Source organism: Caloenas nicobarica, chromosome 15 (genome assembly GCF_036013445.1).
Source record: "Caloenas nicobarica isolate bCalNic1 chromosome 15, bCalNic1.hap1, whole genome shotgun sequence".
NCBI lineage: Eukaryota > Metazoa > Chordata > Aves > Columbiformes > Columbidae > Caloenas > Caloenas nicobarica.
Genome location: NC_088259.1, coordinates 4016670 through 4042022, shown reverse-complemented (window position 1 = coordinate 4042022; position 25353 = coordinate 4016670). Strand labels below are relative to the sequence as shown.

Below are 25353 nucleotides of genomic sequence, written 5' to 3'. Positions count from 1 at the left end.
CGCTGGCGCGGCGCGGCGCCGCGGGGCATGCCGGGAGTTGTATGCGGCGTGGGGGCGGCGAGCGGCGGGGCGGGGCGGCGGGCAGGGTGCGGGGAGCCCTGCGAGCGGCGGCGGCCCGGGCTCTGCTGGCGGACTGACGGTCTGTGAGGGGAGCGGGCAGCGGTGCTTCACGGCCGTCCTCGCCTCACAGCGCGGCCTCGGCGGCCCGGCCCAGCCCAGCCCAGCCATGTCGGGACTCCTGGGGAAGCTGTTCGGGACGGGCGCCGGCGGGAAGGGCGCCGGGAAGGGCCCGTCCCCGCAGGACGCGATCCAGAAGCTCCGCGAAACCGAGGACTTGCTCAGCAAGAAGCAGGACTTCCTGGAGAAGAAGATCGAGGAGGAGCTGGCGGCCGCCCGCAAGCACGGCACCAAGAACAAGCGCGGTGAGCGGCCGGGCCGGGCCCCGGGCAACAGGTCGGCCGGGCCCGGCTGCCCGGAGCGGGGGGGCGGGCCGGGCTGTGGGGCGCTGCCTGTGCCCTGTGTACAGCACAGACATGGCTGTGCAGCTGTGTTTATAGCTTATTGCGTTTATTCCATTCTGTCCCCCGCCTGGGAGCTGCGGCGGCCCCTCCGCAGGGCCCGCGGCCGTTCCCCGGTTCGCAGCGGCCCGGCCTCCCCGCCCGGAGCACCCGGAGCTCTGGGGCTGTAACGCGGCCGCCGCGTCACTCCCGCGTGATAACGATGTCACGCTGCTGCTCGGCCCGTCTGTTCCGTCTGCGGGTCCTTTCGGGGACGGGCCGGGAACGCGTGGCGAAGCAGAAGCGGGGGAGTTGCTGGTTGTGTCCAGGAGGAGCTGGAAAAGCCGCGCATTGGCATGCACTAAGGCCTGGCTTTACTGCCGGTTTTTTTTCTTCTAACAAACATAACTCTTTACCAAGACCCTGCTTAACTTGAGGATTTAGTCTGGCTTTACTGCTGTTGTCTTTTTTTGGTGGTGTTTTTTTTTTTTTTTTTCTTCTAACAAACACAACTCTTTACCAAGACCCTGCTTAATTTGAGGATTTAGTTAGATATATTTTCATTGTTGTTAGGGTATCCTAAAGCTATTGGTAGCTTAGATATTAGAAACTGGTGTTCACCAGGTGGAACTGGGCCCTCCCGGGGAGGTTTAACTATATATTTGCAGGCAGTGCTGGATAGGCATTAATGAATGTCAGCCTGAAGTTAAGAAGTTGTCAGGGTGTGTATTTGGGTGCTCTGACGAGCTTCTTGCTTGTTTTACAACGGTCATTAAAAGTGGCATTTTCAGGAAAGTGTTGTTTAGATTTTGTGTTGGTGTTTCCCTTTCTGTGCTGGATTCCAGCAGAACAGCAGAGCTTGAAGCAGGAGGTGCAGCTCCGTGGCACCGAGAGCTGCTGATACACAGCTGATGGTCAAGTAGCAGGAGTTAATTTACAGTAATTACCAATAACAGTTTCTGCTTCACGTCACTACTTTAGTCAGCATTTTAAGGCTCCTTTCCAACTTCAGAGCAGTTTGCTGCACCAGGGCTTCCCAGTCGCGCTGTGTTTGAGTGACGGTGTGAATGGGGCGAGCTCAGGGTGCCCGGTGGCTTCGTGGCCTCACTTGCTGCCACAGGTGTCTCCTGAAGGACCTCAGCAGAGCCTGACCAGGCTTCACTAAGTTAGTTTCGAAATCAAATTTATTGTGGTAGTTTTAATAAGCCTGAGTTTCTGGTGCATTTTTTTTGGCCTAACTTGGTAATGAGCTTAAAAGGAGAACTAAAATACAGGTTTTTTTTTTAGCCTTCCTCTTCTACAGTTTATGCATTCTCTGTCTTATGTTGGTCCTGTTTAACTTCTCCTAAAATTCTCTTCCTGCCACCTGGTTGTTCAGCTCCTTGTCTCACTCTATTGTAATGCCAGCTCTCTCCATGCCTTTCTGTGCATGCTGCCCGTCCATGTGCTGTGGGGCGCTCCGGGTAGTGGAGAGATTAAATTTCTCTGGAGGTGGAGGAAGGAGAAAAACCTGCCCATTCACTGCCGGGATTCTGGGTCAGACTAATTGAGGTCTCGCAGAAGGATGAGATCCTGATGAGTAATTAAGGAGCTGTGGAAAGGAGGAGGGCTAGGGATGGTTTTCTTTTTTTTCCAGAGGATTTCTGAAACTAAGAGGCCAACTTTTATTTCTGGGCTGCGAGGAAGGGCAGCTGGTTACCTGCTCGTTACCTGCTCGCTTGCTGGGAAGTGAGTTCCCCTCAGGACAGACTGAGGGACTGCTCATTTATTCTGGGTTCAAGATGTCCATCATCAGCTGAGCTCCAACAAATTGCATTTTTTTGTATGCAGTTGTTTGGATTTTTCCCTCTCTGACTTCAGGCTAGTTTATAATTCAGAAATTATGTAATTTTGATGCAAAGTCACTTAAATCCAATATGTCTTTTTAATGGAAATACTTCGATATAGTTGAATGTTTTAAGTAAAACTGAACAAAAGCTAATTAACTAGGGATTCTTTTTTTTTTAAAGTGTTGGATCCAATTTTTAAAAATACACCTTTAAGAATCCTTAAGCTTTCTTAGTTCTCCAGGACTTAAGGTTTTTACTCTGAGGATTTCTGTATATCGCTGCTATTTAGAGAGAAGTGTCCTGTGGATGGGTTGTCATGCTCAGCTGGCAGAAGAACAAACGTGTCTGCAGCAGTGGGGAGCTCACCTGAAAAATTACAGCCACCTTGGGAAACCTGGCATGACATTTTGGTTTTCTCAGAGGAAAGATGAGCGTCTGGCACGCTCAGGGTAACAAAAGGAAACGGTCTCTGCTCTCCAGCACACTGGGCGATTGTTCGGGTGCCAAGCGAGCGGGGTTTCTAAAGGCTCATTGACTCATTCCCGCAGCACAGAAACTTACAGGCCTTCTGATTCTTGTGCCTGCCCCAAGCACATGCAGGTTTTTGTTACTTTGTGAACTTACTTTACTTGTATATTTTTCATAATTGACATTTAGGATATCCAGGCTGTGTAACTCCTCATGAAATTCTGAAGTTAAAATGAGTAACTAATGAGTATAAATTTCCTTAGTCTGTGTTGTTTCTTGGCAAGAGAGGCTTTAAACTCTTAATAAAAAGCTCCTTTTTTCAGGATCTTTCTGTTCTTTTCTGTTGCACAGATGTAGCAATTTTATGATCACCATGCCTTCTGAAGGAACTCCAGTCATTTTAATAAGTAATAATTGTAGTTTTTTCCCTTCACTCTACCAATTCCTTCTCATTAGGCCACAATATCCAAGTAGCTCTCAGAGAGGGACAAGGCAACAGTCTCCAAGTGTTATGTTGGTGTGAGGGCACCTGTGCTGCTTCTAAAGCGTGTTGGGGAGACCAGCAGTTATGGCTTTAATGTGCATGTCATTATTTGTCCGTGGAATGAAAACCTACTGAGGAGAAGACTGATCATCTTTAGACAGCGTTCTTGGAAACGTGCAAGTTACTATTTTGCTCTTCTGAGAAGAAGTTGCGTTATGTTTGTGTTTTGTTTTGTGTTACCTCATGGAAATGTTCAGCCTATTCTTTTGAAAACAGCTTGTGTTCTGGTGTTTGGGTTTTTTTCTTTTTTTTCTTCAAGAGTCTCTTCAACACTTTAGCTTGTGGGTAGTGGACTTCACTCGGTGAAATTAATGGAAGTTGCAGTAGTACAGCATGGTTTGAATGCCAGTCAACCAGTATCTTACTGGATCTTAAATCTGCCCTGAAAATAACTTTAACAAAAGAAGCATGCAGCTGTGAGCTGGACGGTTTGGAAGCACCGTGCTGCTGCTCCATCCTTTTATTCCGCTCCAGTTTGTCCATGCGACGTTGTTGGATCCAATACGGGATATTTTATCAGGCACTCGAACTTCATGGAGCAAATCGAACTGCTGGATCTTGCCGAGGGTTATGGAGTTCTGGGCCTTAGTATTCAGTTTCAGAGTAGCTCAAGCTGATCTTAATCACTGCTGCTCCAGTTTTACTCCTTGCCTTGTGGCTATCGCCTCATCCTACAAGAGCTGGCTCACAAAGCCAGGCTGCCAGAGAAATAGCACACAGACACAGAAAAAGCAATGGGTTAATTCTTTCATCTCTGACTGCTTTGGATATAACGATTCCAGAATCTGTTTCAGGGTTATCTTTTCTGATGGAAACCCAGAGCTCAAGTTCTGTCTCGATGTGAAGATCACAGCAGGGAGGGAAACCTGGTGCTCTGCTGGGTGCCACTTGTGTAAGTCCACTCGAGAGTTTATGTCCAGGGTGGATCAGTGCAGTCACGTTCCTGCCTGCCACTAGATTTTACATTTTTGTTGTTGAACACCAGGTCCATAAACACCATAATGGGTGAAAAGCTAACACCGTGCTAATATGCAGTAAAAATATTCAGGCTTTAGCAGAAGACTGACTTCATGGATTTTCTATCAGCTCTGACATCTGTTAGTGTTTTTTCGTCCCTAATGTCAAAGTTTCTCTTTCGTCGTAAATAAATATAATGCTGTTTTTCCAGCACTGGTGACTGAGTACAAAATGGATGCAAAACCACGGCTGTATTCTTGCTATGTAATTCAGGCTTTTCCTGGAGAGAGAACACTCCTGTGCTTCATCCCACATGTAAAAAAAACCCAGACAACCAAGAAAGTTGGGTGTGGGCTGAAGTCAAAAGTCATAATTTTCTGCCCACCTCTGTATTGCAATAGATCCTGGTGCTGCCGCAGGTCAGTCTGTTCAGCTGGCTGATCTGATGGAAAATTACCTGTTTTGCGTCCTCCTGCATCTTCAGTCTGTCCTGTCAGTCTGCTGATCTGCTCTGCCCGTTGCTGGAGGGTGTCTGAGCGAATGGCCCCTTTCCATAGTGGCTGGAAGGTGCCGCGGTGGGTGCTGGGGTGGCCGTGGGACGGGCTGGGCTCCGTGTGGTGGCACCTTGTCCCGCCTGCTCCTCTTGTGCTGGTGTTAGCACTTGTGTGGGCAGCGTGTGAGTTGGATTAGTTTGCTGAGCCAGCCAAAACCTAGCTATTAATAATACAATTTAAAAAAAAAAGTTATTGCGCTTAACCACAGAAATGTCAGAGTGGGCAGTGCAGGGAGCCAGGAATGTGGCTAGAAGGGGAGGGCAGCTCTGCTGGCAACAGTCTCCTGTTTGGTCAGCTCAGATGTATTAGTTATGATAAAATCTGAGAGTGACGTGCAATCTCCCAGGAAGAGGTGGGGGAAAATGGAAGCAAGCTTGCATGAGTACATTGACTTTTTTATTGAGGTGTTTGACTGGTTCAAAATGTTGCAATGGTCTGGAATTCAAGGAAGAGAAAGCTACAACCTCGGGCCTGAGACTCAAAGGACTTGTGACCGTGTATGTAAGGTCTTAGACGTGAGTGCATTGCTTGCAAACGTGTTTTTAAGGTCCTGCTGGATGTCTGGCCAGAGAAATTCTCTCTGCTTCCGTAATCAAATAACATGAACTTGCTTTTGTTTCCATGAATCATAAGATGCTGATGTAGGGGAAGCAGGAGTCCTGCAGCAAACGCTATCCAGCCCTTCTTGTAGTACTTGTCCGCCTTTATTTGTGGTTTAAGTGACAATCTGATGTAAAATACATCTTTGAGTCCCAGGTGCTTAACTGCAAACCTCAGCTTCAGTGCGAGAGTACTGGTAGCAGCGCTGACCTGAGTCCTTCGTCTGCCTGAGATTAATGAGTCGAGCGTTAATCACCTGGCTTGGGGCTGGACGGGGCTTTGAGCAGCCTTGTCTAGTGGACGATGTCCCTGCCGATGGCAGGGGGTTGGAACTAGATTATCCTTAAGGTCCCTTCCAACCCAAACTGTTCTATGATTCTGTTATAATTTTTACAAACAGGTGTTTAAAACCAGGGAAACTCCTAGTTTATAATTCTATCCTACCTGTGTTTAACAGAGACTTTTGGAGAGAGATTGCTGTAGTATAGAACAGTTTGGGAGGGATGGGGGATTCACAAACACCTCTTAAAACAGCTTTAGAAAGTGGCATAAATAACAACAAAACCCCTGTGGTTCTGCCAGATGTGTTTTTGTAACTGTATTTGATGCTAATACATCCTTCCCCTGTTCTTGTTCCCTGTCAAATGCGGTCAGAAGGGAGACCTGGCATGTTTCCAGCCATGACTTTGTTTTTATTACTTTTTCTCTCCAAATACATTAGCTGTTGGACTCTGGTGTCTCATTAAGCTCCACCCCTAGTTACTGAATCCTGCTTAAGGGCTCCTAGTGCTAGTTCAAAACTGTAACTTGCAGGTGATGTAAATTGTTAATTTGTTTTAACCCTCGTTTACTTACTCAGATGTGGAGAAACTGCAGGTTGTTTCTCGCTGGCAGAATTTGTGCCGGTTGTGCGATGTTTATCTGTATAGGCGTGTTGTCAGGCTCTGCACTTCTATCCTTCAGGCCTCCTTTCGATCTCTCTGCTTGTTCTGACTGGGTTCTGGTAAGAACCATGTGCTTGGACTTGAACATCATCTGTGCAGCAGGATCCCGGCTGGACCTCCTGAGATGCTGGGGATGGCCGAGTGCTCTGTGTGTGCTCGGATACACTCTGGTGCAATCGGCAACACTGCTTATCAGACAGGTCACGGTAGGAAAGGTGCTGTATTGGGGCTTGGAAGTCAACGCGGTCACTGCTCCTTACCTGGCAAATCTTGGTGCTTCCAGGCCTGAAGTGATGGGGAAGGACATGGCTGTGCTTTGTTGCCGAGCAGGGGATTAATTTAAAATGGCAAAGGGGGGGATGGTATCACATCAGGAGGAGATGACAGCCAGTGCTGCCCAGGAGAAGGATTTTTTTGTTGTCCTGCTGTTTTGCAGTTGCTCCTTGCCATTTGTGAATGACCTCCATTGGGAGGGTCCCAACACCTCCAAGCCCTTGTCGGGCTCCTGCAGACGGTGTTGCCTCTTCTGCTGGACTGGGTGGGCACCCTTGCAAGGGACCTGTCGCAGCGGTGTGTGGCTGTGTACTGCTGTATCTCTTCCTCGGGTGGCTCAGCCTCTTGTGTCTGGTTTATGGAGTAGTACGTGCTGCTTGTTTGCTTTTGTGACTTTGCATGGGAAGCGGTGTGAGAGGGGAGGATGTGGCCTGACCTTCTACGGCCAGCAAGGCTGTGAAAAGAGTGGGGGGGGGGGGGGGCGGGGAGAGTGGCGTGTAAAGTAAAATCTTGCTGTTTCCTCATGCTACTCAAAAATGGATGACTTTTGCAAAACTACAGGTTGGAGCAGCTCACATGCTTAACGTGCTTTCCATGAAGTTTGCAGCCAGGTGTCCAGCAAACTGGAACTGCTGGGATGAAGGACCTGAAACAAAAAGGATGCAATTGGAGAATCCTAAATAGGCTACACATCAGATGTTGGTAGACCTTTGCCTTTCCCTCAGATAACCCAAGGCCACAGCACGTAGCTGATGATAATGAGGTTAGTTCTGCTCGTAGTCATCTTGGTTTAGTCTCTGAGCAGAAGCAGTGTTACAGTTGTGAAGATGTTGGAAGATACAGGCAAGTCTGCTCACAAGGCTGTGGCCAGGTTGCAGGTGAGGAGCCTGAGGTCGCTGTGGACCTTCCTCGTGGCCAGTACCGAGGGCAGTGAAGTGGCCACGGTGACCTCTTGATGGTGGGAACACAGGAGAGCAGAAGTTTCCCCTTAGTGAAGCTCAGTGCCTGGCTGGGGCAAAGGCAATAATAGTTCTGCCCGTCCTGTCCTTGTGGTTGGAAGCCCCATTGGAAAAGGTCTGCTATGGCTTCCTTTGGTTTCACCGGTTAGATGAAGCCTTGTCAATAACCATTTTTATAGGGCTACAGGATAATTATACAGATGGCTGTTGTCTTGCAACTCTCAACTGATTGGCAGCAGACGATGGAAGTTTGGGGTTGTCCGAATGGCCAGGATAGCCATCTGTGCTGCACCAGGATGTGCACGTTGATCCGTGTGTGCAGCAGGCGAGGGCTGAGCTCCGTACAGCTTCCACAACTGCTGCCTTCCCTGTTCTGAGCTGCTGCGCCAGCCGCTGCTCCTGCAGTTCGCTGTTTCCCCTGGTCCTTACCCAGATAAGGCGAGCCAAGTCATCAAGTGTATCAGTACAACCGATAGTCCATCTCGGACTGTGCTGTTCCTGCCTGCGGGGTCATATCTGGAGTGATAACCAGGTAGTACCACCTCCCACTGTGGCTGCTTTCCAGACAGCAATCACTTCAAAACAGAATAAAAGATAAACAGATCCCCTAGTCCCTCATCCAGGAGGTTTGATGTTTTGAAGTCAAGAGCTGGTTTAGGTACAAAGTAAACCCAAGGACTTGGTAACATGGTCACCATCCTGCTGGCACAAACCTGATAGAGAGCCTGGGTGAATTTGGCCATGTAGCTGCATCTTGAGCTCGTTTGGATGCTTGCTGCCATCTTACTCCATGCATGCAAAGAATTGCAACATATTTCACTGTAAAACCTGTCTTTTTGAAGTCCCCCTTTCTGCTACGGCTGTTTCACTACTGTGGTGGTGCGTTAAGTGTTACCAAACATGCATATTTGTGCTCTCTGTGGCTCAGCAGGAGCTCGTTCCAGTTTAAGGATGTCATGTTTACTTCCAGGTGATGGCACAAAGGTTGCTCGGATGTAGTGGGGCTGAAAAGACACTTAAATGCCTGGGTGACAGGTTCGTCAACTGACGACATTCAGAAACTTGCATGTTATGAAATAAAACAAGTTGATACAAAGGAAGACTTCATAATGGGCTAAGTGGGAACTGTGCACAGTCATTCCACCTCCCCTGAAGGTGATACCTTATTGAAATGACTTTTTAGCATCCCCGTGGTGGGCTCAGCATGTGCAATGTCCTGGGAGAAAACCGCGTGGCAGAAAGTTGCTTCTGGTAAGTGCCTCCCTGGCAGCACTATCAGTGATGCTGCTTATTGCTGCTTATTGCTCAGCCTGCCTCCTGGTCACTGCCCAAGAGCCTGGGATTGCCATTAAAAAAATGAAATTCAGTTCTGGCCTGGAGACTGCAGTGTTGGCAGCTAATAGGGGTTGATTCAAGAAGTATAAACTTTTTTTTTTTAATTAAATAGGGTTTGTTTTATTTGCTTTATAGCTTCTGGGTTTCTAAAGGCTTGTGTTTTCATCTTTTTCCCCTTAGTCATTAGTGCTGGAATCTGAGCTTTCATGAAAAAAAGTTTAAATTTTCACATCTCAAAATAGCATAACCTCACCAGATGAGATGTTAAGTGAAATGCTAAATATTATGACAGCCTCAACAGAATTCTTAGACTTGACAACATTCTAATAATTGCTCAAAGCTGGAAGATGCCTCATAGATTGATTACCCAGGCAGCCACTTGTTTCTTTCCCCAGGAAGAGAAAGTCTCGCAATGAGCCACTTACAGGTAGGATCTTCTGGATTTTGTGACTTAATCACAAAAATATTGTTATGCATAGAGAATTTTGTAGTTTACTTTTTTTTTCTTTGTGGTAATAGACTATTTTGAGATGCTTACAAAGAGCTACTTTTTTTCTTTACCTCATGAATTTCTGGCAAAGTTCCAGAGGAAGATTATGGTTTTTCACTGGAATTCTCTTTAACAAAGTATCTTCAACAATCACAAAATAAAGAAGAAAACACTTAAAGAGTATTTGCAGGCAGTGAGAATCCCAAGGAGTCCTTAAGGAACATAGTTTTCTCATCCTAAAAGTTTAAACGTTTGTCGAATTCTGCATAAGTATCTTATTTTATATACATACAAAATTCTGATGTGAATAAGGTGCAGATTTTTAACAGCAAAGTTATTGGGCAGTTCAAAAGGGTAAGGGAGGATAACTTACCCCAGCAGCCTTAGAAAAATATCTAGTTTTATTTGGAAAGAAGAAATGTGTTTTGGGTAAATCAGTTTTGGAGATGCCTTGGAGTCCCCTGCCATCATCCAGGGACATGCAGGGCTGCAAGAAGTGAAACACTGAAAATTGGGGAATATGGTATCTGCTTTCCTTCCAGAGGAGGGATCAGCTTTAATGCAATAGTTGGAAGCATTAGTCCTAGATGATCTTGGCTGTTCCAGTGTTTCTTAGGCTCATTTCAGCTCCTGAGTGGAAAAACCCGTTGGCTGCTTCTCTGTTACTGGGCTACAAATCTCACTGTAGCTGACACTTGTCACATGCTCACCTAGAGATTATTTTACAGAGGATTATTGACCGGAGGATCATTGCCTTGATGTTCAAGGGTCAGAGCAATCGGCTCCCAAGGCCGAAGGCTTGCTTGCTTTCTGGACTGTCCCCCTCTCGCCTCCAGCAGCCCAGCCCAGGACGGGCTCACTCAGCTCGCCAGTTCTACATCCACAAGTTTCTATATGTAGAATCATAGAATGTCCTGAGCTGGGAGGGACCCCCAAGGCTCATGGAGTCCAGCCCCTGTCCCTGCACAGGACACCCCACAGGTCACCCCGTGTGTCTGAGGACGTTGTCCAGTCTCTTCTTGAACACTGTCAGGTTGGGGCCGTGACACCTCCCTGGGGAGCCTGTTCCAGTGTCCAGCACCTCTGGGTGAAGAACCTTTTCCTCATGTCCAACTGACCCTCCCCTGGCACATGTGCCTGGCATTCCCTGGGTTCTGTCACTGTCACAGAGAGAAGAGCTCAGCCCTGCCCCTCCTGCTGAAGCTGCAGCCCCATGAGCTCTGCCCTCAGTCTCCTCTGCTCCAGCTGAACAAACCCTGGGACTTCAGCCGTTCCTCATATGGTTTCCCCTCCAAACCTTCACCAACTTCGTAGCCTCCTCTGGACACTCTCCAGCAGCTTTGCCTCCTTTTTCTCGTGTGTCCCCAGCCCTGCACACAGTGAATGCTGCAGGTGAGGCCGCCCCAGCGCAGAGCAGAGCGGGACAATCCCCTCCCTGCCCGGCTGGCCGTGCTGTGCTGGATGCACCAGGACACGGGGCCCTCTTGGCTCATGTTCAACTTGCCGTCGACCAGAACCCCGAGATCCCTTTCCGTGGAGCTGCTCTCCAGCATCTCGTCCCCCAGTCTGTCTGTACAGCCAGGGTTGCCGTGTCCCGGGTGCAAAATCCGGCGCTTGCTCTTGTTGAACATCATGCGTTTGGTGATTGCCTAGTTCTCCAATTTGTCCAGATCCCTTTGTAGGGCCTCTCTGCCCTCCAGAGTGTCAACAGCTAACTCCAATTTTGTGTCATCAGCCAACTTGCTAAGCAATCCCTCAAGTCCTGAGTCTAAATAATTTATAAAGACACTGAAGACCGCTGGCCCAGAGCTGTGGAACCCACTAGTGACTGGATGCCAGCCCAACATAACCCCATTTACTAGAACCCTTTCAGCCTGAGCGAATTCCTCGCTGTTTCAGGACTAAATAGCACTGTAATAGTGGATTCTGACCTACGAAAACATTTTTTTTTTTTTTTTTTTTTAGTACTCTGTACAAAAATGACTGGTTATGACTAATTTACAATAGGGGAGCATGGCAAGGAACTGCGTTACGCTTCACGTATGGCTGCCTCGCGTCTGGGCTGGGGATGTGGAGCAGCATCGGCAATTCCTGGTGCAGAGGTCAAGTCGACGCTGATCGGACCACTGAGCAGTGCCAGTCGGTAACAGCGTGAAGGTGGTGGTTACCGTGCCTGGGTGATGTGTGGATCAAAGCTTTGCTGTCGTACAGAATGCTTTTATATATATATTTTTAATATATATTTTTGTTGTTGGGTATTTATAGATTTTTAGACCAGGAATGCTTATTGTTTAGTTTAGTCTCTTGCACCATAGACTAAATATTCTGGCACTGCTTTGCTCAAGAGGAAGTTGTAATCTTTTTGTTTTAAACGCAGATAAGAACCTTGTATTCTCTGCCTGGGTTTGGATGCTTTATTGGAGCAGTTTTAATCAATCGCTTTACCTCTGAGCTGGGAGTAGTTGCCTGCCTTTGAGGAGAAGGTTTGTGAACTTCATTAAACGGTTAGTAGACAGACACAGAAAAATAAGTGGAGGATGAAGACTGAACTCTGCTCACGATTCCCTGCTAAAAGCACAGCATCTCCTGGAAAAAAAGGCACAGAGGCTGCTGCCAGCTCCGTGAGCTGCTCTCTGGGAACCATGCTGGACACGTTAGGCCCTGGCATTGGGGGAAATGTGTGATAATGGCTTCAGACCTTCAGCATAAAGTGACTTTTAGGCTTGTGTTTATCCTCTAGACATCACAGATCTTGGCAGGTGATCCTCATGGGAAAGGAAATCATGCTGCTTTGCACTGTATTGGCCTTGGAGTTGCTGTGAATTTATTTTTAACCGTGTTTCAGTACCCCTGTCTCCCAACCGCTTTCACACCACGATGCTTAAAAGTCGAACCTTATTTCTTGGACCTCTGACATTTCATGCCGTGCTGTCAACTTGGCTCAGCATAGCTGGGTATTTAATGGGCAGCCAGTTAGGAATATGCTCATGTACCAGCTGAGCAGCCGTGCTTGCTGTCTTGCTCTTCAGTCCCTGGTACGAGGCCTGTGTGTTCCTGTCTCCGAAAGGCTTTGTGTTTCTTTCTGTGGGGAGACATCTCACGTGCAGGATGCAGGCAAAGCTCTGCTGGAGCAAAGGAAGGGTAGGAGGTGTTTCCAGAACTGGAAACAGCACCAAAACAAAAATGCTTGGGCAGAAGCTTGCAGGACAAAGGTGTTTTGCAGCTGTTCCTCTAAGAGCAGTTAGATGGTTTTGGAAATAGCCTGAAAGGTTTTGAAAACGCCCTTTAAAGCTCTGACCTCTAGAACCATGAATAGAGATCTAAGTGTCACCAGCTTCTGCGTCTGGTAGGACCGAGCTGGTCCGGGTCGAGTGTTCCCTGGGTTGTGCTGCAGATCTGTTGTGGCCAGATAGGCCTGGATGCTTCCACACTGGGCTTGGGTTGAACCAGCACGAGCATCCTTCAGCTGGTTCACAGTTTATTGAACTACAAACCCTGCAGAAAGATATCAATTCGAGGCTAAGCTCAATGGTGTGAGAGAAGTTGGGTAAGACTGTAGTGGGGTTTATATCTACCTTTTTATCTGCTTGTAGCATTGGAGGGTATTTTGTGAATTGCTTTAAATTACCTTTTTCTTTCTCAGGAACTTTTTAAAGATATTGTAGGCAGTTTGCTAATTCTCAACAGAAGGAGAGATGAGCAGTTGCAGCCTAAGATGAAGCTGCTCTACTGCAGGCATAGCAGCAAATTACTTCTTAGACCTACTGGTGCCTCTTATTTATCCCAATTCAAGGACAATGAGGATGTTGTTGGTGATTAAATTTGCTGCCGAGGCAAGTGCCAGAAAGTGGAAAGGTATTTTCAGAAGCAGCAAAAATAATGACACTTCTTTCTGTTGAGCAAATAGATACACCATATGATGCACAAGACAGTCACCCAGTATTAAGCTGATTATTTTAATCATCTCTAGTGTCTGGGATTTCTGCTCGAAGGCCGGGAGACCCCTGTTTGGGAAGCTCCTCTGCAGTTATTTTGCACTATTTATTTTGGCGTGGCTGGCATTTGGTGTCCATTATTTTTGTGGCTGCTGTGGATCTTTTTCATCCTATATTCATACAGTTACGTCCTTTTGCAGTGGTGTCTCCGCTGCTGCCATTTCTTCTCTTACTTGCCAGTGAGAATGTAGGAATCAGAGGTTAGATTAAGTTATTTTTTTCCCCTCATTTGGAGTAATGAAAGCTATTAACCAGTGTGTCTTCCTCTGGATGAAAACCCTTTCTGTTTTAGGTATCAGTGTGATTTTTAGCAGATTTTTGCAGAGGCAGGAGGTCGATAGGCACTTGTGAAACACCGGTCAGGACAAATTCCCTGGGTTCACAAAAACCGTGGACCTTGATACAAGCGTGTTTCTGAATTCACTGGAACTCTCAAATTACATTCCCAGTTGTTCCCAGTGCTCTGAAGTAACTGGTCCTCCTGCTCCTCTCCAGATGTGTCTTTGCTGGCAAAATTTGGAGTTGCAAGTGTGCAGAAGAACAAAGGCTTATGTTCTTCCATGTTTTTTGATCTACTAATCTATACGTTTCTACTAATGATATTTAAAAACAATTGAATTGCTGTATACGTAAATATCCCATTAACACCACTTGTCCTACAAGTGTGTAAGCAGTACTTATTTGCAGGAGGGCTGTTGGTTTTTAATGAAATTACTGACATGTTCGTAGTCAATTTTGCAGTACTACATAGGAAAGTTGTATTTTTATCAGCCTGCTAACTTTTTATTATAGTCAACATTTTTCCTGTTTCAATAACAAACTGCTGTAGATGTTGCAAGGAAAAAAAAAAGACTTAAAATAGCTCTATTAATAATTTACTTATATACAGGTTGAAATACTTAAACCCCCATGAAATTAAATTCTTACAGCTAGCATTTCTTGAGAACAAAGTGAAATTACTTGGGTGAGCAGTCATGCTTTTCAGACTGAGTGCTGACGGAGGTTATTCTGCACAAATGAGCGTATCTTTTCACTTGTGAGCGTTCATTAGTCAGAAAGGGAAGTGACTGAAAACCGTAACGCAAGTTCCTGCTTATCAGTCGTGTCGGAGGCCTGGGCGTAATAATGAAATCCTCGGTGTCTTGTTATTCACCGTGGTCAAACTATAAGTGTGAAACTTCTGCTGGACTTCTAGGGAGGACCATCACAGAAAGTCAAATCAGTATGAAATTAAAAATAGTAGTTTGCAGTTCATCAATTGAAGACTGTAAATAAAAAAATAAAACCCCGAACAAACACCCCCACCCCCAACCAAAACAAACCCACTCCCCAAACCAAACACCAAATAAAGAAAAAACAAAAAAAAAACCCCAAACAGTTTCACTGGACTCGCCCCACCCTGGAGCTGATGTTTTCGTTGTGAGAATTTCTGTGTAAAAAGGAACTGCGGAGATTAGAGACTGAGGCTTATTAACACTGAGACATTTTATTTTACTTTACCAATGGAAAAGAGGTCATAAACTATTTATATCAGTTTTAACTGGTCAGAGCTCTGTGGTGAAATCTTTCAGAATAAAAATTGGCCCAGATGTCCCAGTCATAGCTAATAATGAAGACAATGAATATATCAAAATGTCATATGGAGAAGATAATTTTGAGACTGCTCACCATCTCCTAATGGATGGCAGGCGTCACCCAGTTAAATGTATTACCTTTAATTTAGTTGTAATAATATATATAACCGCTTTTCCCCAGTGCACACTTCTTTATGAACTCTGCTGAAAACTTCACTAAAATTCAAATAAAGTACATCTAAGTTTTGTTATCTGCTGTTATTTTTTTGGAGGATATTTGAAGTGCATGCAATTCGTCATGCACATTGGACTTAGAAGCTAAAACACAACCTGTTAAGGGTAAGGTACAGGTTATAAAAGCTGTCTAAAAACACCCCAGTGTTTGCTAGCATGTGCTTGTGGTCATCTTGTGAAAATTAACTTCTCATGGCATGATCAAATGTTTTTGCTATTATTTGGTCTGCATTGATTTGTTAAGTTAAGGTTATCTTAAATGTTAAACTTCCTTTTTTTTTTTTTAATAGTAAGTTCTAAGTCTACCAACACTTTTCTCACATCAGTTTATCTAATGTGTGGCCGTTTAGCAGGTTGAGAGGGTTATCTGTCAATTTATTCTTTTAAAAGGGTTCAGCAACTACTGTCTTTTCCTCATGTGCAACCTATGGGAGATTTGAGCTAAAAAAAAAAAAAGGTGGGGGGCATAAGAAATTTCCATAAGGAATACACATGGTGAGAACGAGCACCAGTCTATTTGTTTCAAGCCTCTGAATATCAGGCACTTTGCAGAAGCTGCTGCAAGAGTCTGGTCCAGGGATCTTGTAGTCTCATACAGCTTTTTACTCTAAGATAAGGAAACTATTGCACTGTTGGAAAACTTAAACCACTTGTTTGTAGAAAAATAAATGTGCTGCTCTCTAGCACCAGGTTCTGGGTTGTCAGAAATTCTGGCTATGTTAGAGAATAAATGCTTTAAAGTTAATATATGGTTACAGGTCCTGCTGAAGCAGTTCCACAGTAATTAATGCTGAGTATTAAATTACATTGCCTGCCTGTGTAATTACTGTCTTGGGAGCAGAAAAGGCATAATTAAGGGTGTAGGTCCTGAGGACTGTCCCCTGCACGCTGCCTAATGTGACCGTGGTTCTCACAAAGAGCAAAGATGGGCTGGGACACTCTGACTTCAAACGCACATCCCTTTCTTGCATGTGCATAAATTAATGTGATAGTAGAGAATGTGTTTCTAGCCTGCTGTCTCTTTTTCACACTTATTTCAAATTCTGGAAACTGATGTTTTGTTTGTTTGTGGGTTGTGGGTTTTGTTTTTGAGAAAAAGAGCCCATGTCATTCCCTGCAGATTAAGTATTCATAGCTTCGACTTCAATGAAAATTTAATAAAAATATATTACTCTAGCAATGCATAAGATTTCAGCTGGTATTTATGGAGATGGTAAAGACTGTTGTGCAGGAAGAAAGTATCAGAGCTGCTCATGAGTTTTCAGAAATCGATGTCTAAACAGGAGAGTAGAGATAAAGCAGCTGTGGCTGGGAACAGAATCACCCCCCTGGCTCCGTTCTTCTGTCAGATACCACCGCTCTGTGAAGTTTGTGAAGTATGCTAGCAGCGTATGGAAAACTTGCAGGCCCGTTATTTGCTGTTCCTGCAGTTTAAGCAGGGATTTGGTTCTCCTCCCATGCCCGGCTGGGTGAGCCCCTTGGCCCTTCTGCAGAGCTCAGTGTGTCTCTCATTTTTCCTTCTAGAGAGACCTTTACTCCAGAAATTCCTTGTGACCTCGGAGCTGTGGGTATTGATGGATTGTGCTCCTCCAGAAACACCTGAAAACTGAGAAATTGGTCCTGAGAGGTAGAAAATCAACTGAACAGTAGCAGTCTTAAACAAACAAATGTGATTTTAAGTATTTCAAGGGGAATCGGATGCAGAGACGTGATCAGTTAGCGATCTGTTTTTGCAACTGAGACTATTGATAGAGCATAGAAAGGTGTGCAGTGGATCCCAGCATCTCTACCGAGCTGTGGAAAGGGCACATGTGCAGGAACTGGTGTTATCCCACGTGTGTTTGCATCGGACACAGGTGCCTGGTTGGGTCTGTGGAAGGGGCACCGCTGATTGCAACAAGGAGAACCCTGAATGTGAAGTGTAAATCCTCTTCTGTGCGGGGAGGAGCGTGGGGAATTAATTGCCAAAACTTGCAGGATGAAATGAATGTGACCTAAATTAACTTGGTATTTTCTTATTTTTTACAGCTTGATAAAGTCTTCTACACTAAAAGATAGTTAAACAAGGAAACACAGATGAAAATAAATTGCAGGGAGTTGTGATCATCTAATTTGAGGCACTGAATACCTTGTTCTGCATTCCTTAGTGCTTCTAGCTGCAAAAAATTGCAGTCTCTTGTGTAGGGTTTTCTTCGTTGCAGAAACTCATTTATCACTCTGATGTTAATCGACCTGTGCTAAATATTTATGCTGAACTGTCCAGGCACAGAAGCTTTATGCATGGCCCTGTGCTTATTCCTGGGGCTGTCTGTCGGTCCGTGTCTCTTTTAGGCTACTGAAATAGGCATTTCTATCAGTCTCTCTTCAGGTAGGTACAGGTGGGAGTTGTGGCCATGGGAAGCTTTGTCCTTGTGTTGGCCTTAATGGAGAGAGGGGAAAATATCAATATCAGCCATGGCCACTTGGCCACCACAAATCCATTTTAAGTTTTCACTTGAAACAAGGCAAGTTTTAAGCCTAACGTGTTTATATTCCCGTTCCTTGGCAGGATCTGTTTTGCAAAGTTTGGTGTCTGAGCAGCTTGTTTTAAATGTGCATAAGCATGTAATGGAGGTAAACTGTAGCTATGCTCAGAGAAAGCTGTAGTGGGGAACTGTATGTAAATTGTAGTACTTTACTTGGGTTTGTATAATGGTTATAAAATCTCTGGTTTTGCCAATAATTCTTCATGATGCGCAAAATCCTCAATAAAGAATGTCCTGTCGCTGTCTGATGCTTTTCCAGCATCTGTCGCTATATAAACACAGCCTATTAACAGTTTTATCTTTCCAAGTAAGAAAACTTTATATATCCTTAATTAAACCATTAGCGCAAAATTAACCAGACTAAATATACCAGTAATGTGTTGCTCGTCAATTTATGATCTGGCGTAAAGCTGGAATGTTTCAGATGATATTTGTGTTGTGCTTGATTCTGCAGAGCAAACACTGCCCTTTGTGTTACACAAAAACCTGGTCCTGTGCCCACTCCTGTCAAAGGAGAATGGATGTTGGACCAGCCCCAGAATGGAGAGATTTACGGGTGGTTGGACTGAAAATCAGCGAAGGGGCTCGATTTGGGTCTTTGTCCTTGTGTTGGAACAGTCGAGGTGGTCTGTGCTTTTGTGGTTTTGATCACTTCTGCTAAATCACCCTGTGCTGCTTTGTGTGCCTGACAACCTTAGCTGTACCTTCAGAAGGTACTTTTTTATCCTCTAATATGTTAGTGTAATTTGAAAGCAATCAAATACAGCATGTTTGTAACCAGTTGTAGAACTAGAGGGTACATGCAGGGCTTCTGGATACCAGGATGTTATTTTGAAGGAACGTCAAGCTTCTCAAGATGCCATCTGACAAACTGCATGGGGTGCCTGCAGGCTTAATCTGCTTTTAGGAGATGAATTATTTTGCTTGCGTTGCAGGAATACGCTCATCATGTCACAAAGTTATCACCCCTCTAGTAGGGGAAATAAGGGAAGCTTGTCTGCTGTCAGGATCTCTTACTCTTTGTCGCACCCACCCTAAATCTGCTGTGGAATCGTAAACAGGGCTGCAAAGTTTTGAAATAACATCTTGAAGATTAAGACCCTTTATGTGCCGCCGTTCCTGGTGCTTGTGACTGATCTGTCGGGGGGTGCAGGGTGTTCATTTTTAGCAGAGCGTGTGTTCAGTGTGTGTACACTGGTATCAGCTGATCCTGTGTCGTGTTAACGTTTTCCTGCTCTTTACAGAGATCAGAGCACTGAGGAAATGGAGTGTGCACGTGGCTGAGATCAGAAACCGAGAGCAGGGCTGTTAGGGCAGCAGCTTTGCGTTTTTAAAGTAGGTGAGTGTATTGTATGACCAGATCTGTCATGCAAGGGACAAGTCTGTTCATATCAAGAGGGGCAGCAGAAATGCCCCAAAGGGAAGCTCTGGTTGTATGTCTGACACCTGCTGTTTGTTCATCCGCTGCAGTGCTCAGCGCTTGGTAGGTTTTGCCCACACTACAGCTCCTACCAAAACTTTTAGCCGTGTACAGGCAAGGTTATCTAGAAATCCGGTTTGTGTTTGGTGTCGGTGTTTCGGGAACGAACATGCACCGGTCTGTTGTCTGTCCGGGTGTCTCGGGGAGAGCTGGCGGTTGTCACCAGGTGGTGTGTGACAGCACCAGCAAATCGCTCAAACCAATTTCAGTGGTAACATCTCATGTCATCAGTAGAGACTGTTGTGTGGACCGTGCCTTGTCGTAGGAGTAATATGAAACATGCACAAAGTTTGTTAATATATATTTCCATATTTGTAGAAATATGTGTATTTCGCAACATTAAGCTGAAGAAACGTCTGTCTTGCTTTCTATCTGAATGAGCTGCTGGGGGGACCCTGCAGCGGCATCTGAACCTCGTTTGACAGGAGCTACGCCAACTGTGCCGTGATGTATTGGGGTGATGGTGAACAAAGGTGTTTTTATGCGGATCAGCTTGCACTTGGCAACCTGCTGTTTGCTGTAGCGTAGTCTCTGGTTTGTGATGTGTTACAAGTGACCGAGCAACTGATCCTTGAGTTGCTTCTGGGCTTGAATCCTTCATGTTGCAGGAGATGGACAGCAAGGGTCTGGGCACCTTTCAACAATTCTGCTGAAGGAGGCAAACGCAAGGGTTAGGCAACTTGGTTTATCTAGGACAAAAAGTGAACAACACACAACAGAATGTGCTAAACATTTCTCTGTACGGAGTGGCATTTGGTACAAAATGTGAATGGCTGTTCTGGGCACAAACCTCACAAATCCTGCTCTTTTCTTTGTTGTTCAGCTGCTCTTCAGGCCCTAAAGCGTAAGAAGAGGTATGAGAAGCAGCTTGCACAGATAGATGGCACGTTATCAACCATCGAATTTCAGAGGGAAGCGCTTGAGAATGCCAACACTAACACTGAAGTGCTTAAGAATATGGGTTATGCTGCTAAAGCTATGAAAGCTGCTCATGACAACATGTAAGTCATTCCCTTCTGCATCTTTTTGTAGGAACTTTAGTTTGTGATTTGGTTGATCTGCGGAATACCAGGTGGTTTGTAACCAAAGGTAGAGCTGGAGTAGCAAAATCTTCTTTTAAAAGGCTGTAGCTTAAACTGAAATACTGGATATACTTTCATATTGAGCAAAATACACAACTATCGATGCTGTCTCAGTTTGACATTAATTTTATACAGCACGAAAGCCGCTGTCTTTGTCCGACAGAAAGCCAGCACTAGTGTAATCTACAGCAAATGGGAAGGTGCACCAGTCACAGATCCACCTGGTAGCAGCAAGAATTTTCAGTCTCAAGGGGAGGCTTAAACGTCTTTCTGTGCAGCGGAGTTGCTGTGTGTAGCAATAATATAGCATTGTGGGAATGTTGTACTGGCTCCAAAAGCAAATATTGTAGACGTAATGTGAACAGAGCAAATTATTATTAATATCAGTAATGCAGAACAAAACCGCTTCCTATGAAGTATCTGTAAATAACTGTTGTGAACTAAGCTTTTAAGAAAAAGTAAAAAATATGTGCATAATTTTGTTGAGACTGGGGGATAAAATTCAGACTTGCATGCAATATATGTTTTGGGAAAGGACCTTGTAAAATGTCACTATGGTATGGCATTTCTACAAAACGCAAGAAATACAGTCTTAAGCGCTGATTGGGAAAGTGCCTGATTATATTGAACTCTTTCCTTTCTTCTACAGGGATATTGATAAAGTAGATGAATTAATGCAGGACATTGCAGAACAGCAGGAGCTGGCCGATGAGATTTCAACAGCCATCTCAAAGCCAGTAGGATTTGGGGAAGAATTTGATGAGGTATGCTTTAAATCCACCTCTGTTTATAGCACGGAATTATTTATGTTGGAAGAGACCCCTAAGATCATGGAGTTTGGCCATTAATCCAACACTGTCAAGTACACCACTAAACCGTGTCCCTAAGTTCCATGTCTACACATCTTTTAAACACCTCCAGGGATGGTGACTCATATGAGATGTTCAAGATCTGCCTATTGCGTGTGTCTGGTGTAGTACTGGGAGTATAAAATCTCTCCTAGAACCTGTTACTGGCTGTTCCTGCCAGTGCACGCAGCAGCTCTGACCCAGCTTCATGCTGAGAATGCTCTGGATGGCCTGATCTGAGAATGTTCGGACTTGAAGATTTCGTCTTCTCTTCCTGCTTTCCCCACCCTCCAAGAGCTCACATACAGGAATTCAGATGAAGATTCAGCCTCCTCATCTCCTCAGTTTGATCCTATGCGTTTAAGCTATTTTCTTTAATAATACGACCAGCTAAATCTACTTGCTAATAAATATGACTTAGTTTATTTTTTTCTTCTTTTTTTCCTCCTTTAAAAAACTAGGATGAACTCATGGCAGAACTAGAGGAACTAGAACAAGAAGAACTAGACAAAAACTTGCTGGAAATAAGTGGTCCCGAGACAGTACCACTACCAAATGTGCCCTCAATATCAATACCCTCAAAGCCAGGTATGTGTGGACCTTTACCAGAAACATCTTGGATTGTTGAAAAGTATGTGTATTTAACTGCAAACTCCTCAGATGTGAGGGATCTAGCTGCAGGCAGCGCAGATGTTTTCTTGAAATTGCTGCGTGAATCCCAAATTACATCTAGTATCGTTTCTCCGTGGGGGTAACCTGCCTTTCTTAAGAAGAATGAAAATGAATAGCAATCACAAGAACAGTTATTATCCATTCTAACGCTACCAGTTTATCTACAACACAGATGACGCTCAGAGTGGAGATGTGGGGTAAAGAAACCTTCTACCAGTTGTGATCTTGACAAACATACCAAGGCTGTGAAAGACAGCGGAGAGTAAATGAGCTCTTGGAATTAGTCCCAGGCTGGTTCGGATACTCACCTTGAACCACACTTGCTTGCTGCCTTTTTTTTAACTTGATCCTTGCTTTTCTGGCTTTTGGGAGGAATTAACTCGAGTCCCCACTTTGGGGACAGCTGTTGCCTCCTCTGAGGTTTGCACGTACTCAAGCCAGTCAGCACCAAACCGAGGGTCATCTCGGTCTTAGAGCACATATATCTAGAAAATTTTAGTTAGTGTGATGAACGTGGAGGACAGGCACGAAATATTCGTATTTACACAGTTCCAAGTTGCTGTTAAATCTGAACTGATCGCTCTTCCGTCAACTAGAAGTGACACCTCATGAAATACAGATACCTCTGGCACGCATTAATGCGATATGAAGCTTTACTAGCCTGTTTTGCTGAGTCTACCTTAATGTGTTATGAATAAATTGTAGATTTTGCATCTCTATTTCATATGCTTACTTAGGAGAAAAAGGCCTGAAAAACCAGGGGATGAAAATAGTCTAAATTGGTCAGTGTATCTGTAATTATTTTGCTGCCTTTCCAGGGTTAAAAGGATCTGGGAAGCAGCAGATGCTGCCGAGCACCAAGGTACTGCTTTAGGTGACGTGCTGTGGAGTTCAGTCCTTGTCCGTTGTAGTTCTTTTATTTTGACATAATTGATTTTGTTTTTCTAGTTCTGTTTTGCTAGGCAGAATTGCTGCCAGGTGCTCTTGAGAGGAGAGCGAGTTATATCAAAATATCTTAAATCCGCAGCTTTATCTAGATACAGATCCAACAGCAGGAGAAACAGTTTAAATAAATATGTGCATTACCTTTTTTTGTCCTAGCTGGTTTAATGAGGTTTGTTCTCTAAATATTCCTTGGGTTATAGACATTAAAACATACTGACTTGCACCCAAACATGCTTTTTGTAGTATTTTAGGTAGTAGTGACTGTGCATTAGTAAGAGGCATTGTAATTGTGCTCATATTTAAGTAACTATACAGCGTAACACTTATGTAGACATGAAATTCCTAAAAGAATAAAAATAATAAAGACTTCAAACTTTTAAAATAGTAAAAGCTATGAGTATAAAACTCGGTGTTTTGTAGGTTTTATATTGTTCCTTTTGGGTGGAAATTAGAATTTCATTGATGTATTTTAACGGCACGCTACTTTTTATTCAAACAACACTGCCTCCGAGATCGGCATCTGGGGAACCTCGGGATTCTGGAGTGCTGGTGGGTGGGGATTTAGGTGGTTTTTTTCCCCCTAAATTATTTTTCACTTAAAACTGACTTCGTATACACTGGGATTAAAAATTTTACTTCTGGTCATCATGGGTCAGACTTTCAAAGAGATTACCTAACGACGCAGATACCTCCTTGATGTGCCTTTTGAAATCAGTAATGTCTCTTCTGCGGTAGAGCTGACTCTTATTTACCTCCTGGAAAATGAGGGTGAGCTTTCCTGCTTTTCCAGTTCTCAGGAGCTGTCTGGATTTTGACTTAACTAGTCTGAATGAGAAATTTTTTACAGTTGCCTGTCAGCTAAATTAACGTCAGAAGAAATTCAGGCAAAAGTTGTTTCTGTTTAACAGAGAGTGGAAGAGCTTAATTTAGGAAAACACATTCCAAACTTGTATAAATGATAGGTCTTGAGTCTGACTTAATGCTGACTCAGTTCTCTCTTACGTAAATGCTTCATTTGGAATGACACAAACCATTTTGAGCATGAATTACCTGACCTCCCCCCCGCCCCGCCTTTTGAAACGAAAACACTGCCTGAGGAAATGACATCTTTTTTTGGTGTTTTCCAAAATTACTGCAGCTATTTCTGGGTTAAAAGCCGTTTTGCTGAGTTCATAGTTTTCATCTCCAGAAACTGGACTTGTGGTGTTATGACAAAGAACAGCATTTGCTCCCCTGGAAGGACCAGAGGTGACAGTGGGTCGGTGTGTCTGCTGCGCCACGTCCCCATCGCCAGCCAGATGAAAACACACGAGCCTCATTTGTGGCACTTTGAGAACTTCAAAATGGAATAAGGAATTTTTTTTTTTTTTTTTAATAGAGGCACAACTATAATACTGGAGAGTTCAGACAAGAAACCCAGAACTGATCAGGGTCTTCTGCTTGGAGGTTTGGTGAGGATGGAAAATGGTACACGCTGCTGGTGTACATGGCTTAACTTTCCTGCACGTTTGTCTCTTCCCACGTAAAGTGGAAATATCAGAAGTTTAGCCCATTCTGGCATTTTCAGAAGATACCGGTTACTTCAATTCAGAAAGATCTTGTCTATTTGTTTACTGGCATTTGGTGCTTCATTTATTGGTTAGGTCGGTGGCACAGAGGCTTCTCTCCTGCAAAGAATCAGGACAAGATTCTGTCAAGTTTCCCACTCATTTGTTTTCTTTTAATATTTTGCAGCCAAGAAGAAAGAGGAAGAAGAGGATGACGACATGAAAGAGCTGGAAGCTTGGGCAGGAACCATGTAACCGCAGCAGCAACTGGCTGAAAAAAGACTTTGATTACATATTCTGGGTGCAAATGTGTTGTGTTGAGGAGAAAGCATAAGCAAAATGTCTGTGTCTTTAATTTTAACCCAAAGCAGTGGGAACCGCATTGCTGTTTTCTGCATAGCATGGTCTGCACAAAGTAAGAAAGGGGGAGTAGGGGGAATTGCCTGCGGTTGAATACGGTTGAATTTCTGTAAGAAGGTATTTGCAAAATCAAACATTCGGCTTTTGGACTGTGCTACTGCCACTGCTGGATCTGCATCTTCAAAAGTTTGGGCCATATTGAATTGAAATAAGCTGGAAAAAACCACTCTGTAATTTTAAGTCAGTTTTAGTGTGTTTAGAAGTCTTGTAAGGCATTTAAAACCAGGAAAAGTCGTAAGCCACCATTGGCTTCTTATTGTCTTTAGGTGCAAGAATGCTTTAGGTTTTTAGTTCTTTGCAAGTTATATTTATATCCCTTGATGATGTGTGGCCAGCCTTGTGTTTGTCACTGCAACAATGTAGTCACTATTCCCATTTAATTGGTGATGACTTGCGATTGACAAACGCTATCTTGGAAGTAGGGAAGATTTAAATTTCAGTTGTACATTTTTCTACATAGCACTACAATGTTTATTGCTTTTTTGTGATAATTGATAACCCATTCAGATACATGCACACAATTATTTTAATTAAGAAACTACTATGGATTGCACTGTATTAAATATCTCGATTAATTTTCA

At 44.4% G+C, this 25353-nt stretch overlaps 1 protein-coding gene across 1 annotated transcript; it reads left to right on the top strand.

The window, feature by feature from the left end:
• The first annotated feature begins 70 nt into the window (after positions 1-70).
• On the top strand, positions 71-25353 carry CHMP4B (charged multivesicular body protein 4B). The gene is made up of 5 exons (XM_065645613.1): positions 71-422; positions 20082-20259; positions 20990-21104; positions 21650-21776; positions 24540-25353. The coding sequence occupies exons 1-5, from the start codon at positions 227-229 to the stop codon at positions 24605-24607; spliced, it is 684 nt and encodes a 227-aa protein (XP_065501685.1). The 5' UTR covers positions 71-226; the 3' UTR covers positions 24608-25353.

Coding starts and splice junctions, on each gene's coding strand:
- CHMP4B (XM_065645613.1), top strand. CDS start 227: ATGTCGGGACTCCTGGGGAAGCTGTTCGGGACGGGCGCCGGCGGGAAG. Junction 423..20,081: donor CGGCACCAAGAACAAGCGCG/GTGAGCGGCCGG, acceptor TTTGTTGTTCAG/CTGCTCTTCAGGCCCTAAAG. Junction 20,260..20,989: donor AAAGCTGCTCATGACAACAT/GTAAGTCATTCC, acceptor TTTCTTCTACAG/GGATATTGATAAAGTAGATG.